The sequence below is a fragment of the Symphodus melops genome (assembly GCF_947650265.1).
Source record: "Symphodus melops genome assembly, chromosome: 15".
Lineage (NCBI taxonomy): Eukaryota > Metazoa > Chordata > Actinopteri > Labriformes > Labridae > Symphodus > Symphodus melops.
In genome coordinates, this window is record NC_136705.1 from 9,353,696 (window position 1) to 9,372,495 (window position 18,800).

The following is an 18,800-nucleotide window of genomic DNA, read 5'->3' on the forward strand; positions in this document are numbered from 1 at the left end:
GTGGACTGTGAGTTTCAGGGCATATATACTCAACAAAAATATAAACGCAACACTTTTGTTTTTGCTCCCATTTGTCATGAGATGGACTCAAAGATCTAAAATTCATTCCAGATACACAATATTACCATTTCTCTCAAACATTGTTCATAAATCTGTCTAAATGTGTGATAGTGAGCACTTTTGCTTTGCTGAGACAATCCATCCCACCTCACAGGTGTGCCACATCAAGATGCTCATCAGACACCATGATTAGTGCATAGGTGTACCTTAGACTGTCCACAATAAAAGGCCACCCTGAAATGTGCAGTTTTTGCTTTATTGAGGGTCTGGGGACTCAGAACCAGTCAGTATCTGGTGTGACCACCATTTGCCTCATGCAGTGCAACACATCTTCTTCGCATAGAGTTTATCAGATTGTCAATTGTGGCCTGTGGAATGTTGGTCCACTCCTCTTCAATGGCTGTGCGAAGTTGCTGGATATTAGTGGGAACTGGTACGCGCTGTCGTATACGCCGGTCAAGCACATCCCAAACATGCTCAATGGGTGACATGTCCGGTGAGTATGCTGGCCATGCAAGAACTGGGACATTTTCAGCTTCCAAGAATTGTGTACAGATCCTTGCAACATGGGGCCGTGCATTATCTTGCTGAAACATGAGGTGATGTTCATGGATGTATGGCACAACAATGGGCCTCAGGATCTCATCACGGTATCTCTGTGCATTCAAAATGCCATCAATAAAATGCACCTGTGTTCTTCGTCCATAACAGATGCCTGCCCATACCATAACCCCACCACCACCATGGGCCACTCGATCCACAACATTGACATCAGCAAAGCGCTCACCCACACGACGCCACACACGCTGTCTGCCATCTGCCCTGAACAATGTAAACCGAGATTCATCCGTGAAGAGAACACCTCTCCAACGTGCCAGACGCCATCGAATGTGAGCATTTGCCCACTCAAGTCTGTTACGGCGACGATCTGGAGTCAGGTTAAGACCCCGATGAGGACGACGAGCATGCAGTTGAGCTTCCCTGAGACGGTTTCTGACAGTTTGTGCAGAAATTCTTTGGTTATGCAAACCAATTGTTTCAGCAGCTGTCTGAGTAGCTGGTCTCAGACGATCTTGGAGGTGAACCTGCTGGATGTGGAGGTCCTGGGCTGGTGTGGTTACACGTGGTCTGCGGTTGTGAGGCCGGTTGGATGTACTGCCATATTCTCTGAAACGCCTTTGGAGACGGCTTATGGTGGAGAAATGAACATTCAATGCCCGAGCAACAGATCTGGTTGACATTCCTGCTGTCAGCATGCCAATTGCACGCTCCCTCAATGCTTGCGCCATCTGTGGCATTTTGCTGTGAGACAAAACTGCACATTTCAGAGTGGCCTTTTATTGTGGGCAGTATAAGGTACACCTGTGCACTAATCATGGTGTCTGATGAGCATCTTGATGTGGCACACCTGTGAGGTGGGATGGATTATCTCAGCAAAGCAAAAGTGCTCACTATCACACATTTAGACAGATTTGTGAACAATGTTTGAGAGAAATGGTAATATTGTGTATCTGGAATGAATTTTAGATCTTTGAGTCCATCTCATGACAAATGGGAGCAAAAACAAAAGTGTTGCGTTTATATTTTTGTTGAGTGTAGATGCAGAGAGTGCAGGAAGCCAAGAGATCATTTTTAAAGATGCAGCGTTTAAAAAATAGATGAGCAGAAAAAGGTTTAAGGTAGAAGAAGGAGAGGCACCTCTCGCTGTGAGAAAGCTATTCATCATATTCCTTCTTCTCCCTCCCCACATACTGACATCTGATCCAGGGACTCAAACCTAATCTCATCATACTTGATAAATGAACAGTTTTGCTTAAAGCTGCTTAAAGAAATATCAAGATGTTTGCAAACCCAGAGCAATGACAGTGCAATCAATTTGCCTTTTAGATAAACTTTCATTTGTCTCAGAAAGAATTGTGCCTCCAAAAGTTGGTTCTTCATCCACTTTTGTGGTTTGTGGTGCAAAATGTATTTGATGTCCAACAATATTAACACTAAAAGCTGCAAATCTGTCAGAACATCACCAGGCAAACATTACTTTCAGCTCGCCACCTCCGACCTTTCAAGCGAGTGAACTACAGAACGGGCACGTGTAGAAGCGCTGTGTGTCTCCTTGTGGCATTTAAGAGCGGGCTATTTTCTTTTAATGAATAAAACAAGTGGAAAAGTTCAGTTTGCCATGCATATTTGGATTCAGCTCCTAGCCAGAAGAGTGGGAGTGAGCGAGGGAATGAGGGAGGGAAGGGGAGCAGGCGGACATGTTTGAGGTATTTCCAAGAAAGAAAGAAAGAAAAAAAAAACCCTTCGGGCTTAAGAGTGAAAGGAGATTTTCCGGCACAAAGTGGTATCTATGCCCCTATAATCAGAAAGATCCAAGAAGAGATACGATGAGCCTTGTCCCCCTCTCCTCTTTTACTCAACCCTTATTCCCCTTTAAAGCTTCTTGTCATGTCTCATAAACAGTATGTTTTCAACAACAAAAAAAACGGTAAACAAATAAACAAATAACAGAACACAAATAAATAAACATGCAGGTGTCTTCTGTGGCAGCCTCCCACAGGCTGTCCTCCAGCATTGTCCTGACAAGTCAGCACTTTCACACTCAAACATATGGATGGTATAAATATAAGAGAGAGGGAGAAGACGAAGAAGAGGAAGAGACACAGAGAGCAGTGACAAACACTCAAGAAAAGAAAAGGAAACAGGGAGATGTAGAGAAATAAAAAAAAAATAGGGGATAAGAGTGGAGGAGAGGAGTGGAGAAAAGAGAGGAAAACAGGAGAGAGGGAGCAAGGATGATAGAAAAGAAGAGAGAGTTGAATGAGCAGATATTAGTAATGTATGACAAGAAAAGGAGGAAAAGGTTTGTAGGGTGTAGATAGGAACAGAAAAAAAGGAAAATAATATATAAATAAAGGTGAGAGCAGAGGAATCGAAGACAACATGAGGGGAGGAGAAGGAAACAAAGAGAGGAAGGCAGGGAAAAAAATAGGACAAGAAGGAAGTGGTCTAAACAACACGGAACAGAGAAGTAAGTAAGTAGAAAAAGAAAAGAAGGGAATAGGAAAAACAAGGTGATGAAGAAAATTGACCAGGATGGAATGTGCAAAAAAAAGGAAGACAAAAAAGAGATGAAATGTGAAATCAGAAAATAGCAGGAAAATGAATGAAGGTATGTAGAAAAGATACCATGATAGGGTACTATGATAAAGAAGAAGAAGGTACGGAAAGAAGGAAGTACAGTAAAACAAGAGAAACGGAAAAGTAGCGAAATGCAAAACAAGAACAAGCAGACTTTTGACGAGGACAGGAGTAAAGTGGAGAGAAGGATAAAAAAAATTAAAAAATACAGGGATGAGAGGAATCGAAGAGAGCGGAGAAGAGGAAATTCGAGGAGAGAAAAAGAGGTTTAGTGAAGTGGAGAAAAAGCTTAAAAGTGCAGGAGAACACATTTGTAGGGATGAGAAGATGAAAAATGTGAGGAGCAAAGCTTCGGAGATGAGAGGAGGAGGAGGGGGAGAACAGAGAGAGGGAGGGGTAGAAGAAGAGTGTGGAGGGCAGGGGAAGGAGAGATGACGAGGCACGAGGCGAAGGACAGGAAAAGATGACAGGACTGAAATTAGAAGAAACGAGGAATGATATTCTTTTAAGCGCGCGCACACACACACACACACACAAACACACACACACACACACACACACACACACACACACACACAAGCACTGGTTTTTAAGAAGCGCCTTTGGGAGTCGCTGGCTTAGAGTCACTCTTGGTGTTGGTTTGAACAGAATCGGCTGCCTGTCAAGCGGATCACTTAGAGGTGTCTGAAGACTCCCAGAGTGGGACTGAGATCGAGTGTCATGTTGAATCAGCCTCTTGCTCTTGGAGCCTGGATGCTCCATTACCGCAAATTATTTACAATTTTCATCTATTAGGGTGTTAATCCATCTATAGATTCTGCTGCCTCGCACACACACTCACACCGTCTGTCTTCCCCCTTTAACAGCCTCCTTTATTTTTTTGTACTCTTTCTTGCTTCCTCTTACTTCCTGTCGATTGTTTTTCCTTTATATAAGTTGTTATGCTTCTGATTTGTCATGCTATTTTCCCAACGACCCTTTGGTGCATCTCACGGGACATTTAAATGAGCGACAGCAGCCCACCTGCGTGAATATTGAAAAAGCAACAAGTCCTCCAACCGATACGACCGTAGAGGTCGTCTGTCACGTAATACGACCCATAGGAGCGTTTCCTAAATTAGCGCTCCTACTGGCGAACGGAGAAATGCCAGTAAATCGTCACCCTGCACCGTCACACTGTTTGATGCGCTCACCAAGGTAAGTGGTAATTAATTATTCTTTTGGGAAAAAAGTTAGCTGGCTGTGTTAGGGTTAGGGTTAGGGGTCAAACGTCCTTCGACGACGAACACAAATTCACCGGATCGAGGTTATTTATACGTCCGCAGGAGGTCGCTTGACTCTAAAATGTAAATATGGGTCGTAATTTGACGCTTGCACAAACGACCAGTGGAGTCGTATAGGTTGGAGGACAGGCTCTGAAAAAGAAGACAGGTTCTTTCCAAAATATGCTGACACTATCAAAACAATCATATCATGGCGTATGCTCGGTTTCCCAACTAATTAACAAGGCTGCTGGTCTTACGTCGTATCCTGAAATACTTCCATGTGCTCATGTGTTTAAATGCCCCCACACACGGAAATATAGTAAAGAGAAAGCACACTTAAGTTGAGGCTTTACTCCTGGAACTATTTAAGCCAAAAACTCCTCCCACTGTCTCACTCCTGCATGCTTCGCCCTTAATTCCCACCACATTCTTTTTTGCCTCTATCCAGCCATCCCTAAGCTACTTTATAATTCCCCATTACTTATTTATTTGTTGGCATTTTTTCTTACAGTCCTCAGTTTGAGACACTGGGTCACATCCTCATCTTCAGACACCTGCATATTAAGCACCTTGTGCGATAGTGTGTGTGTCTAAGTGTGCAAGTCTGCAGTTGCGTCAAATTTCCATTTTAATCATCTCGTCTGTGAGCGAACAATCCTATTACGGCGAGTAAGGACAGAAGGGCCACTCCACAACCTTTTTCTTCTCTCTGTCTCTCCTCCTCTTTCTTCTTCTCCCTTCAGCCGCCCTCTCTCTCCCCCTCTCTCCCTCTCTGAGACGACAAATTAATCATCTCCCTAATGCCTCATGAAAGCTAAACTTTTCTTTTTTTTGCTTCCTCTTTATTTAGGAGGTGGAGTATATCTTTCCGTCACCCCCTCCTCCTCCCCCGGCTGCTCCAGACACACACACTTTCTCTTTCCCTTCACTATTAGTGTTAGGAAGATTAATGTATTTTTTACCTGCCAAGGATGTGTAGTTGCATTCACTTGGGAGAATATACACACAAATACAACTGGTTGTACACACCCACACTCCTTCAATGCTGTGTAAATGTTCACGCACACGCATGCCTATAGATAGATGTGCACATGAACCCATCCAACAATCCCCAAAGGGCCGTCATCATTACTGAAATGTTTATTTTTCCTCCAAATTCAGTATTGATGGATTGTGGAGGAGCAGGAGTGGAGATATTGATCAAGAGAAAAAGAGCAGAAAGAGAAACACACTCATCATTAAGAGGGCCAGGACGAAAAAGCTGTAGACTGAGAAAATGGCCTTAATGAGAAAGAATCAGGCTGCCAGGTATCGCATGGTTCCACACTTCTGGACCGCTGCCGGCATCTCGAATTTTTGACAGTGATTCAAAGTGATAGATTTTATAATTGGCTGCTTGATGTGGAGGAATAACTGAGGATGGGAACATTTGTGAACAGGATTAAGTCCTCCAACTCATACAACTACAAGTCTTGTCTGTTCCTTCTCTCTTCTGACCAATGGGAGCGTTGAAATAGCGCTAGTACTGCTGGCAGCCAACAAGTTAACTTCACGACCAATCACAGAACTGACTGGATATTGTCTGATGATGATAAAGCCTCTGGGAGCGATGGCCAACTTTTTAGGGCTTCTGGTGTAGCTAGCAGTTAGCAATGGAGGACTTCCAGCCAATACTTATTTCGGTGTGTTGTACAATGTGACTAACAAATTGAGAAGTAAGAAAGGACTCTGGGTTTGACACAATCCAAGAGCAGATTGTTATCATACCAATATATACTACTGCTATATATATATATATACTGTATATATAACTACTGCTGCTTTTGAGTTATTATAATAGATAAATAAATGGTCCACAGCCTCCACACCATAACAAAAAAAAAACTTTAATATATATGTATGTTTGAAGATTGAGAAATGAAAAGTTGTGGCTTTTAAGCACAAGAGAATAAGCTGCAAGCTTTTGACCAATACAATATATTTTTGGTTAACCTCAGTAAGACTTCAGGGAGAAAAGGAGGATTATTACCTATATTATTCTCCGTAATGATCTGAAAAGTGTGGGCCTAAATTGGAAATTTTGAAATCACAATTCCTTGCAATGCTTGTTCCTGAAAATAAACAAAATGATAAAAGAAGACATAAAACTGCTGTTTTAATTGGATGGTTTGCTCTCACATTCATGTGCAAAGCGATTGTTTTTCCTGTCTTGTGTTTGTGTTGTTGACATTTATTTACGTACTTTAAGAGTTTTAAAAAATCTATCATTGTTCTCTTTTTCTGGGGAGAAATTGTGAAAAAATGAGTCTTCGGGATGGGTCGTAGATTGTTTTCCATTAAATTTATACACTATTAGAGAAGAACATTTGCTACTTTTCTGTTAGTGATCCTCACACCTGTAATGCAATGCTAGTTTCTCTGCACATATTGCAGGCACAGAGAGTTGCGTGTACTTTATGTTCATACACCTTTACCATTAACCTGCTGCAGCTGTTGTTTGCCCACATCAACTCTCCCTGCAGAGAAGGCAGAGTTCATCTCTACCCTTCCTCCCTCAGAAAAGCCATGATTGTTCTGTATTGTGTTCGGCTCAGCTTTTTTCAGCCACACTTGATCTGTTTTCACTACTTTCCTATTCACAAAAGCTTGTCTCTGTGTATCTCAAAAGTGAGAAGAAGGAACTGATGCTGGCATACACACTCTCTCTCTCTCACACACATACTCAGTGTATTTGCTGGCAGAGTGTTCAGGACATAATGGGCGCGCCTGCTTGGTCAGCTGAACCTGAAACTGGCACTAAACTACATGATGCCTGGAGTCAGACAAAGGGAGGAAGAGGAAGGAGGTGAGGCAAGAAGACGGATGGATCAAGGAGAGTGAGTTGAGAAGGGGAGTGATGGAGAAAGAGAGAGAGGAAATGTGTGAAAACTGCAATAAGGGAGGGAAAAAAACAGGATGCAATGGATGCCAGGTGATGAATTTACAGATAAAGGTAAAAAAAGAAGACACAAAAAAGATGGCAGAGGGTGTTAAGAGAAAAAAAAAACCGAGCCTGGGTCGTAATATGTTTCAGAAGAAAAAGTTCATACAAAGTGAATGACAGAAAGCCGAAGGTGTTTTGGGTTAACAAAGTAATTACAGTGTCAAAACTGAACATGTATCACCACTTAAAGAATGTCTTCCATCGCTTGTCTTTAGCAGCCGCTCAACCTGCTCACACATAACACTAAGCTGAAGGATATTATGAGCGAGTCTATCAAACGAATCCCCTTATTATGGTGCATTATATTTCTTTTTTTTTCATGCAGCAAAAACATGACTAAGTTAGCTATAAACATAACCGGACATCTTTTTAAGAATGAGACTGTCTCAATGACATTACGTTTCTAATTAAATGTAAAAGGAAAACCTATTTTTTTTTATTTTTAAAAGCCACCTTTCATTGATGATTTGCTGAAAGGTAATGTGGGACAGCAGACTGCAGTCAAGCCAAGTGTGAAATGCTCATAAAGAGTTCAGCACATCTGAAACGTGTCATTGTGATACCAACACTGCTGCAAACGGTGTGAGGTGAAGAATACAGGCTAAAAATACATCAGGGTTCTTGACGTTTAGTCAAGGATCAAATGAAACATCTGTTTGCTCTCTCTGAAATGTGGAGAAGGTATGTTTGGTTTAAGTGCCAGATGTTTCTTTAAAGCTGTGAAGTGAACTGTCCCCTCATCAATAAAAGTTGGGGGCAAAAGAATACAATCTTTAAAAATGTCAAAAGGTCCAGTCGTATAAAGTTCAATCCCCTTTTTGAATAACATTGGGAATATATTTTACTCCCCAGCAGCCTTTCTTACAGAAGGGGATGGAGAAACAAGTGCAACAAATAACAACAAAGTAGAATAGGTTCTTATTTTATCTGTCAGGCTTTAAATCCTCTTTTCGGCTGTGGTTAGTGTAGAAATGTAGCATTTACACAAGACAGAAGAGAAATAATGTATCTGACACAAAACAAGATAAAAGGACTAGTACATCCTTTTTAACATTTATTTAACCAGGAAGAGAAACTCATTGAGATTAAGATAAACGAGGTTAGAGATAAAAATCTCTTTTTCAAGAGTGTCCTGGACAACACTTTTAAACATGTCTCTGAACTCCAGCTTGACATAATGATCTTTTTGGGTTTTTTTAAGTCTTCCACAAAGTTTTAAGATAATCTTCTGTGGACTGAATGATGTTTGACTTCATGGAATCAGTTGGTGGACTATCTTGGTGTCTTGATCTTGTTACAGGGTTTCCAGGGAAAGCAAAAGTTAACCAAGGCTGCACAGAGTTGATTTACTCAAACTGAAATATATATATATATATATATATATATATATCACTCAGTATCAGAATATTTAATGCATATTTTATAAAAAATAAATCTATTGAAGCTGTTAAGTGCTTTGCTCTTACCATTGTAAAAATCCAAATCAGCCATTTCAGACATCCACCTACTGTATCAGTAGGCTTTGATTTCAATCTTCCTGAAATGAAGACATTTATCTTCCCTTGACACCTCTCCCTGAGCGTAGGAGGCATAGTGCAATCACATCCTGGTTGTAAAGCATGACTGCTGTCTTGGATTGGTCCAATTGACAATTTACATCACCATTAGCTGACTTCTCCTTTTTTTCCCGTTACGTACCAAAACCTTTAAGGTCTCATGCTTTCACAGAGTCACCCAAGCGCTAATAGATTTACTTGGACAACAAGTGTTATGGAAACATCTGTTCAGTTGGAGAAAGTAAAAAGTGTGTGGCCTTCTCATATTTTGACATTCAGCCAAACAAAGTGTCTCAGACAGCAGCAGAGCCGGTTGTTGTTTAATATTGTCACCACCTTCCAATGCTTAAAAGGTTAATACCAGCTTGGACTATCAGTCATCTCCAGAGGCAGAGCTGGAGGAGCCTACATTCTGCCCTGTTGGATGGGGAACATTCATACAATGGATGTGACACCACTTGGCTCTGACTTTTTGACACAAGAAAAAAACTTTACTTATCCTTTTTTTTCATGCTGCTAGCAACAATAACTTTAATCTCCAGATTTTTTTTTTCAACACAAGTGTGAAATTGTGTGTTTTATGTGAGCTGGGTCAACATGTTCAACCATAATTTTCCAGCTCTATAACTTAATACCAAATGTGGTGTTTCTACTGAAATGAGCAATTGCTATCTTTATCCTCACCCTGAATTACTTTGATTACTTCAAAATGACAAAATTGCAGGTTGAAGAGGTAAAAGATAGAAAGAAAAGAGAAAAACACTGTATGTTGGGAGTTTGATTTTTCTGGTCTTGCCCTTCTATTTTTCTCACAAAGGAAATAAAAAAAAAAGGTTTGAAGTGTACCTCAGAGAGACAGGGAAAGAAAGATACAAACAGAGGGAGGATGCAGAGAAAGAGATGTTTTTTTTGTTGTTGGTACATTTGCCCAGCTGAGGCTACTGCAGGTGCTTCTTCTCCAGCCACTGAAAAAATGCATGGGCCGGATACTTTCTCTAATCTGCCCTGATGATGAAAAGAAGAAGAAGAAGAATAAAGCCTTTTTGTTAACGTGCAAACAGAACATGAAGAGAGATGGGTTTGTTTTAGCCTCGTTAGTGTTGACAGGGGTGTGAGTTATTGAGTTAATAACAGCGTGCTGTGTGTGTTTGTGTGCGTGTGTTGTCAGATACACACAAAGAGTCGCAGGTGACTGCAAAGTAAACCAAAGAAGCGCACATGCTTTTGTACATGTCAAATGCAAATGAGTGTGTGTCAGTGTGACTTCATGTGTTTGTACCGTTTCTCATTTTTCTTCTCTGCCTGAAAGAGGCTTTTGTGTTATCTGATAAGCCCTACAGTGGCACTGTGTGCATCTATTGTGGCTAAATCAGTATTTAGATGTGTATTTTTCTAACATACATTACACCCTGGTGTCATAAATATTCTTTATCTGTCCCTTTCTACTTCATTACCTCTACAGTCATCCATCCATCGCTCTTCACCCACCACCATCCGTTCCTCAGGCATATTAAATCCCCGCAATCGAAGAATAAATACGCCACATTAAAACAAGAGATATGAAATTGATTCATTTTTTGCCTTAAATAGCGTTGTGAAGAACAGGAGACCGCTGTTAATCAGCAGCATAGGTGGGGACTGCTTTATTCGCAGGCGGAGGTGTACGGGTGCTAGTTGTTGCGGGCTCATCAGCTTTACGATGTTACGGCAGTACTTTATGTAGGCTGTGGAAATATCGATTTATGCTGATGACTACGCCTGTGTTCTGTAATGCAGCCATGACACACTGTAAAGCTCAAATTAAGTTTGGGAGTGAGGAGGCCTGTAGCTACAAACCATATAATGGAGGGTGTTGACTGGCTAGTATTTAATAATGGTGGTATGGGGTTAGAAAGACATACAGAATGACGTAGCATAATGTCACTACTTCTTGCTATTAATATAAATGCAACAGAGGTATGGATATATAAAAAAAACCAGCTATTTTTCTTCGCAAAGGCTATGATGCAAGCTGAAACATGTAAAAATTAAATTGAATTTGAAAGATTTAGAGGGCATCTTTGTTGTGAGTTTTATTGATAGACATACTAAATAAATGTTGAGCTAGTAAGAATAGTTTGTAAAGGATCACATTTACAGACATGAAATTCTTTATAATTGAACATGATGAAGATTAAAATTGGTACTCTTAGAATCTCCATTTAATAAATAAGAATTAAAAATAACACACATAGACTCTGGCCTTTTGGAACATGGAAGTAGTTTAAACCTGCATGTCTTAAAGTGACCAATAGGGGTTAACTTTACTGCCAAAACAAGCCTGAATGTAATTACACAACAAGTAAATGAAGATTTGTCTAAGTGGATTTTAACTTCAATACACAGTATTTAATATTGGTTTTATACTCTTAATGACTACTTCTTACAAAAAATGCATGATCAGTAAACCATGGGATCAGGCAGAGTTAAATAAACAAGAGAGCAGGCTATTATTTATGGTATGGCCAACTTGCGAGTTAGAAGTTTTGTCAGGGGTTTAGTAATCCGCTAAAACATCTTTGGAAAAACAAAATAAAGAAACGTCTCAAACACCAAGATTGAGCCTTCAAAAAATAAGTTCATTAACAAATTAGTGACCTCAAATTAGCTTCATCCACTTCTTATAGTCTTTGTTTTTTACAGTTAATTAATGTCCATCAATAAAAATGAGTCTTTACGGATTGGCCAACAAGTTGTGAATTATTCTGATGTCTTAGTTGCTAAATACTCTTTTTATGCCATTTAGTAATCACAGATTGAAGGTTGGGTGATCTCAGCTACCTCGAGATGACGTACTTTTAGTCAACATGATTCCAATAGACAGTGTTTGCTCTAATTGGTTGAACTCTTGGAAAATATGTACTTTTAGTTGTGACACATGCAGTTTTGTTAACTGATCACAGACCCATGTGTAAACTTTCTGACACTGACACAAGTCTGCAATATCATTTGTGCTTGAAAGGTGTATTTGTAAGTCTTTAGAGGACTGACATTAAATGTATTCCAGCTGTGTCATAAGCAGTCGGTATCATTACAGAAGGTTAATAGAACTCAGACACTTCACCTCAAAAGTGTCTTCAAACAGAGGCAGCGCTTGTTTCAGAAGTGCCTGTAATTGTGAGTCTTCACAGGACAAATAGTATGTCTTTGAAGGGTAAAAGAACACCTGGAGAGAATTTAAAGTTCATCCTTTATGTGTCCTGGAGAATCTAAGCACACCAGACGTCCACATGAATTGATACTTATTTATGTGATGGATCCTGAAATCTTGTGTTCGCACAGAGACCACTTTGTGGTTTGAACAAGAAAGCTGCGATCTGAAGCTTCTGAAAAGAAACTCATGTGGGAAGCTCAGGGGATTGTAGCGTTTTCTACCGTGCAAGGCCTTACAATATTTCTACCCATATGGTAACAAAATGCGGTTAGACAGGACATGAATCATGAATCTGACAGCGGGTGGGGGAGCCAGTGAAGTGTGTGTGACTGTTTGCCTTTTTTGTATGTTCATGCAGTTGCCTAGAAATTATGTTCACATAAAAACTCATTCTCTTCTAAATAGATTGTAATGGGAAGTGCAATTGGTGCCTGGATGGTTTTCACAGGCCCTTTTTTTGTGGTGGAAGTGCATTGTTCTAAGACAAAGGGGGGTTATTGTGGTTTCAGTATTGCTGTGATAGCAAAGACGAAAAATGTCCAAAATGCAAAGTAAACACTGATGTTTGTTTTTGCAGATAAGTCCATATCAATCTTTTTTACATGTATGATTCCTGCTTATTGACATTAGCAGTGAAAACACATTTTTTACAGGACAATATATGGTAACTGTAAAATGCAAATACCCCTTCTATGTCTTATAATAAATTAATTTTACTCATTGTCATAGCTATGTAGTAAAACTGCTACCTATTACTAAAAAACTACATAAATAATGATCAACATATGATTTTTCTAATTTAACAATTTTCATCCTCATTGCAAAGTCATTAATGAAGATCCAACAAAGACTCTGAGTTTTCCACTTCTTACTCTCATCCTCATCTACTCTTAGCTCCACGTCCTTTTCTGTCGTCCATTGCTACACTTGTTTTAGCCTCTGATCACTACCTTTACAGTGTGACTGTATCACAGGTATACCTGTGTTCCACCACACAAGACTACATGAAGCTATGAAGCTAAGATGCCTTCCTGCCCAGAGCTCAACCACTGCTGCAGTTTTAAATGTCACGGTTTCAGTCTACGCCAGAACTCTACAATAAATGGTGTACTTTCTATGATTCATAATTGTCAATGTATGATACCCTTGATAGAAAGAAACATGAAAAGCAGGTATTGGAACATAAGGGCTTGGATTAAAATGTGATATTAAATTAAAAAAATAGCATATTATTTAATGGTCAGGTCATGACAAAGACAATGTAAATAAAAACATATTGTATGGCACACTATGTCAAGTTTCATGGTGTTGCATTAAAAATGAACATGGATACCCAGACTACTGTGCAATGAATATTTGTAACATGTCAAAGGTGATATAAAAAAGGATGGAAAATAATGGAAACTGGAGTAGAGGTTTCCCATATTTTAATATTAAATATATGTTTAAATGAAATATGAGGTGGAAGGTGGATTATGTGTAGAATGGGAAACATGGCTTATTTTCTTCTGCATTAATCCAACAAATCAAACCCCCCTCCATACCATGAAATTATATCCCCTCTAATTCACCTTCTTTCCCAGTTGTGCTTTGCAGACCAAATCAAGTGTGTGAGAGTGGAAACAACAGGTGCTATGTTCATCGCTTGCTGTCTAAACATGGCATGAAATGGGGTGATGATGACTCTATTTGTTTTCCCATACTCTGTTGCTCTGCGTAATCGGGACAACATAAAATAGTGGGGCAGCATGGAAATGTTTCCTTTCCCTCATTCATTACACAATTATGTTAAGCTGTATGCTTGACTATGAACCAGATGTTGTGTAATTAACCTCAGTGTGAAGATTCAGTTCTGCCCGATTGTCTCTCACCTTCAAGAAGGAAATGGAAACCAGGGCTGAGGCAAAGATAAGGGAAGGAACTCTGGAGGTTTTTTCAAAGGCACATAAACCTGATCTGAGCCAGGTTCAATCTGGTCAAAGAAAAGCTAAAAACTAATTAAGCATCATGGACTGATAGCCTTCCATGGCATTGTCTCTGTAACCTTCAGCTAACGCTGTGTTAGGACATGAAACCTCAGAAAAGTGGGCAGATATGTGAAGGTGTTGGCAGGTCTCAGGGGAGCAAGACTACAAACAGAACAATGTCCTTTACAGAATATCTTCCATCATATAACGAAATGTAATGGCTGTACGAGGATCAAGAAGAAAGTTGCACCAAAGCAAGGGTGTTGATAGAGGAGATGTTTGATTCCCTGAAGTCTTCTTCAAGGACATTGAGCAATTGGATGAAAAGAGGAAATATGAAGAATTATTTAAGTACCGTGAATCGCATTGAAAGATTGAGGTATCATTGGTTTATGAAATATTTCTCAGTTTGTGTGACACAAACACAGTGATTGCCATGGTCCAAAAGATACAGCGTTTTTATACCACTACATTTAAAATGATAATATGTCCCTCCACCATTGGGCACCCTTGGGTCCCTTGAAATGAGCTTTATAAATTAAGTATATTATTTGTATTTTAATATTAATTCATATCTGATCCGACTTGACTTGTGAAAAGAGGGGGGACCCAGACTTCTGCTTTAGCACAGTGTTAAGGCTGTCCGTCAGCCTCACGCACTACGCCGTAGTTAGCCACGTGTTCACACAGAGGTCGCTGCAATCCATCTCCAGAACGTGCCAATTCTGTACCACAATGAGTTGGAATTATTGAATGAGCTTTAATTTATCATAGACATTTTATTTACTGAATGTTTAAACAGAGACTGGAAATGTGTCAGGAGTGTTTGTTGGTTTGGACTTTGTGTTGTCTAAGAGACAATCCATGCTTCCAACTACAATTCTACTATTCACTTGGCAGACACTTTTATCCATAGTGACGTACATCAGAGAGTAAGTTCAACGCAAGCAAGGATCTAGGAAAGGGGAAACAATGTCTGAATTCCCCTGATTGAGTCTGATTGGACACATTGGGTACTGAAAGGCATTGGACAGAGGCAAAGCATAACACGGTAGTCCTTGAGAGCTCTAACCTGTAAAGAAACCACCTTAAAAGTCGTTGTGTTGTACTGAAACTTGAACTGGTTAAAAAACAGCCTAAGATTAGGTTCAGGTCTCCATTAGTAAGCCATTGAGTACACTGGTTTAAAACCATAACATATTAGCGCAAAAATAAACTGGTTTCGGGTCATTTATGAAGTGGCAGTGAAAATATCTTAACGGTTTAATGCTATCAGAGAGGGTTATGTTTGTCAGCAATACGTGATTTCCCACCACAAGTGTGTTTCATTAACCATACAGGCATCACAGAGGGATCCAGGCAACAATAATAGTCCAGGTATATGAATATGTATCATAATGAAATCTACACAATGCATCAGTGCTGTGTACTTCAGCAGAGTGAGCAGTCTTATTCAGGCTAGCTTGGGTTTTTGAAGAAAAAGCTTCTCTCAAACCTCCTCAATGCTAATCCAACCAATAAGACCCCTAATCAGACAAATTGTCACTATCTCCATGAGGCTACATCACACTGGGCACTCAGCTACTCACTATTCACAAAGCACAAGTCCACTCCAGCACTCTCTGGTTATCTAAACCCTGTATGTGAATGTCATTGAGCTCTCATAACAGAGGTGACTTCGCCGTTTGAACACCCCTGCCTCTGCATCCCCCTCAGGAGAAGAGAACATCTGATTTGTAGGAAAGTACCACTGTCATGCTGCATGCACTCTGTATTCTCCTTGCACAAGAGGCTGATATGAGCTGAGGGGCCAGCTGGCTCTCTTAGGGCCCACACTCCACCAGCCACATTGCCTCATGAGGACCCTTCAGGGCCAGTCGGTGAAGGTGAGGTGCCAGCATGTTGGAGAAGCAGAGAGAAGAGAGAGAGAGAGAGAGAGAGAGAGAGAGAGAGCGAAAGAGAGAGAGAGAGAGAGAGAGAGAGCTGTTCTCACACAGGACAGCTAAATGAGAAGTGGGCTATTGAAACCAGCTGCACTTTTTCCCCTCAGCTCTCAAACTTTCATTGCTTTCCAGAGGTTTAATGCAGAAGTTGTTTATGTGAACTTTGCTTGTCCGCACAAACTTTAATGTCTGAGAATGCCTTCAATATTACAAGAAAAAGTATTTTTTCTATTCTAGCACTTGTGTCATACTTTCTAATACCATAGATTGTTTCATGGTTAATGGTCTCCACCTCTTGTTTGAGCTAAGTAACAGATAACGGATTCTGATGCAGCTTCAAATGTGATTTGTGTTCAGCAAGTATGTCTGTCAATGCCATACTTGTAGCATTATCAATAATCACTATATTGTGATACTAACTTGATTGTTGGCCAAGTTTTGTATATTGTATCATATCGTATTTTATTCTTACCGAACAAGTCACACCCTTGTACTTGCTGTTGGTCAGAATCATGTCTACGTATCAGAATCAGTTTTGAGAAAGAAAAAAAAAAAAAAGATTGGAACATCTCTACAACCACTTATCTGCTACACAATAATTGCATTGTTCACGGGCTAAACTGACAATGGCACCAGGGGAGCTTTTCTGCTAAAAGCTCCAGATTTGCTCAGTGACACTGATGATTCAGTGCTCTCAGCCAGGCTCCAAGGGTTCTGTTTGTTTGTCCATGCGCTGAATACCATTTAAATCTGCGACACTTAGCTGTACGTACCCACTGAAACCCTCTAATCAGCAAACAATGGTATAGCCGCTGCCATTCCTTCTGAACTGACGAGGGTAGATGTTGACTTGGCTATGCAATGCGCTGTGGGATGTCTCTGGGCATTCCAAGCAGACCACATGATGTCAGACTGTCGATCTGAACCGCTGCCAATTTGATGAATCACAACTCAATTCTCCTGCAATAACAACAGGCTCAGGGGTTTGAACTGCAATTTCTGAAGCCAAAACTCTTGGCTAGATTCTGTTCATCTTCTCTCATCTTTTCTCTAGCCTCTTGAGCTCTCCATGCTGATTCTACCTGCTGCTATATGTTGTAGTTAACAAGCTACAGGTCTGCTAACTTGGAATGTAGCCTTAATGTTTCACAATTCTGCAATGAGATTGACAGATGTCATCCGTATTAGCCCTCAACATCCTTCATCATTGACTTAAATCTGTTTCTGTAGCATTATTAATGTCAAGTTGCCACCACTGATGACCTAAAACCCGTAGGACCCTATGAAGTTAATCAGCAGTCATTGAAAAAAAGTGACACTGACGGTGTACTGCATTGTGATAAGGTCCTTGACAGTACATACAGGAATCTCATGCCAAGAACATTAATACAATTACAGTAAATGAACAGTCAAACAAAACAAAAATAAACTTTTCTCATAACAAGCAAATCTGAAATGTGAATATAGCCTCACTGGAAAACTCAAACACCAACATATTTAACGATAATCACCCTAATCACTCCTGGTTTCACCATATTGTCTAGGGCACTTAATGCAAATCACTGCTCCTTTAAGTTGGTGAGCCAATTTACATTCCTGCATTGACTGTTTAACGACTGTACTCACACCTCTGGCACTACCTCAAACACCTCTGTACATGCACATGTAACTAGTTTCTAAAGGTCAGCACTTTGTTTCTAAGGCTCTTTAACTGTTTACAGGTCTCTTTTAACCAACACATGTTTTTCTCTCCTCACAGGTTATGTACATTATGCTATATTAGTTTTAAGTCTAACTGCTAATGCTAACTGCACAGGTTTAACATATAATTATGTTTATTCTTAGTCACATAGGGGCTGCTATATCTTGTTTGGGGGATTTTGTATACAGAGGGGAGGGGGGACAGCGGGTGTGTATTGTAACTAATGTCTTGTGTCCTGCCTGTCTGTATACTGCTACTGGATGCCTTGAATTTCCCTCGGGATCAATAAAGTATCTATCTATCTATCTATCTATCTATCTATCTATCTATCTATCTATCTATCTATCTATCTATCTATCTATCTATCTATCTATCTATCTATCTATCTATCTATCTATCTATCTATTTAAATAAAGAATGAAGCGTATCCAAACAATTTTCTTAATTTTCACTATTCTTTATACCCAATAGATGCAACTTCTTTTCATCAACCATTTTTAAAATGTGTTTGTTTATGTTTGCATCCACGTTTGTGTGTCTGTACTAACCTGTAGCTGCTCATCTTCACTGCCTCCCACCTCCAGCGCTACGGCAACTGAAGCAAAAGGACGACTCGCCATCTGCTGTCGCTCTCTCATCAATTGCTATATAGTAAAACAGAAAAAAAAGCTGATTAGTTGAACACATTATTCTAAGGGAAGTTGATATCATAATATTCCACCTGTTTTAACTAAATTAAAAAAACAACAACAACAACAAAAAAACAACAACATGTTTTTCATATACAGACCGAGTGAACAAGGGAAATTGTCACCCAGTACCTCTTTTTAGCAATCTACTCAATGGATTCTAACTGGAAACCAAATATATGTATGTGTTATTAGCAAATACAAGCATTTCAACGAGGATGTACATTTCTGTTGCATTTCTCAAGAATAACATAGGAGCCATTACAACCTGTCTCATGGCTGCAAGCTAAAGCAATAATTG

The 18,800-nt window shown here is 39.9% G+C and overlaps 1 protein-coding gene across 3 annotated transcripts in view; it reads right to left on the reverse strand.

Annotated features, from left to right (window-relative positions):
- atrnl1a (attractin-like 1a) overlaps window positions 1–18,800 on the reverse strand; it is a 232,028-nt gene that overhangs the window by 24,736 nt on the left and 188,492 nt on the right. For 2 of the 3 annotated variants that reach the window (XM_079362624.1, XM_079362623.1), the window contains one exon: window positions 18,359–18,454. In XM_079362624.1, coding sequence (XP_079218750.1) covers window positions 18,359–18,454 — 96 coding nt within the window. Of the gene's footprint in view, window positions 1–18,358; window positions 18,455–18,800 lie in introns of those variants that run through there. The other variant, XM_079362626.1, reaches the window with a different exon arrangement.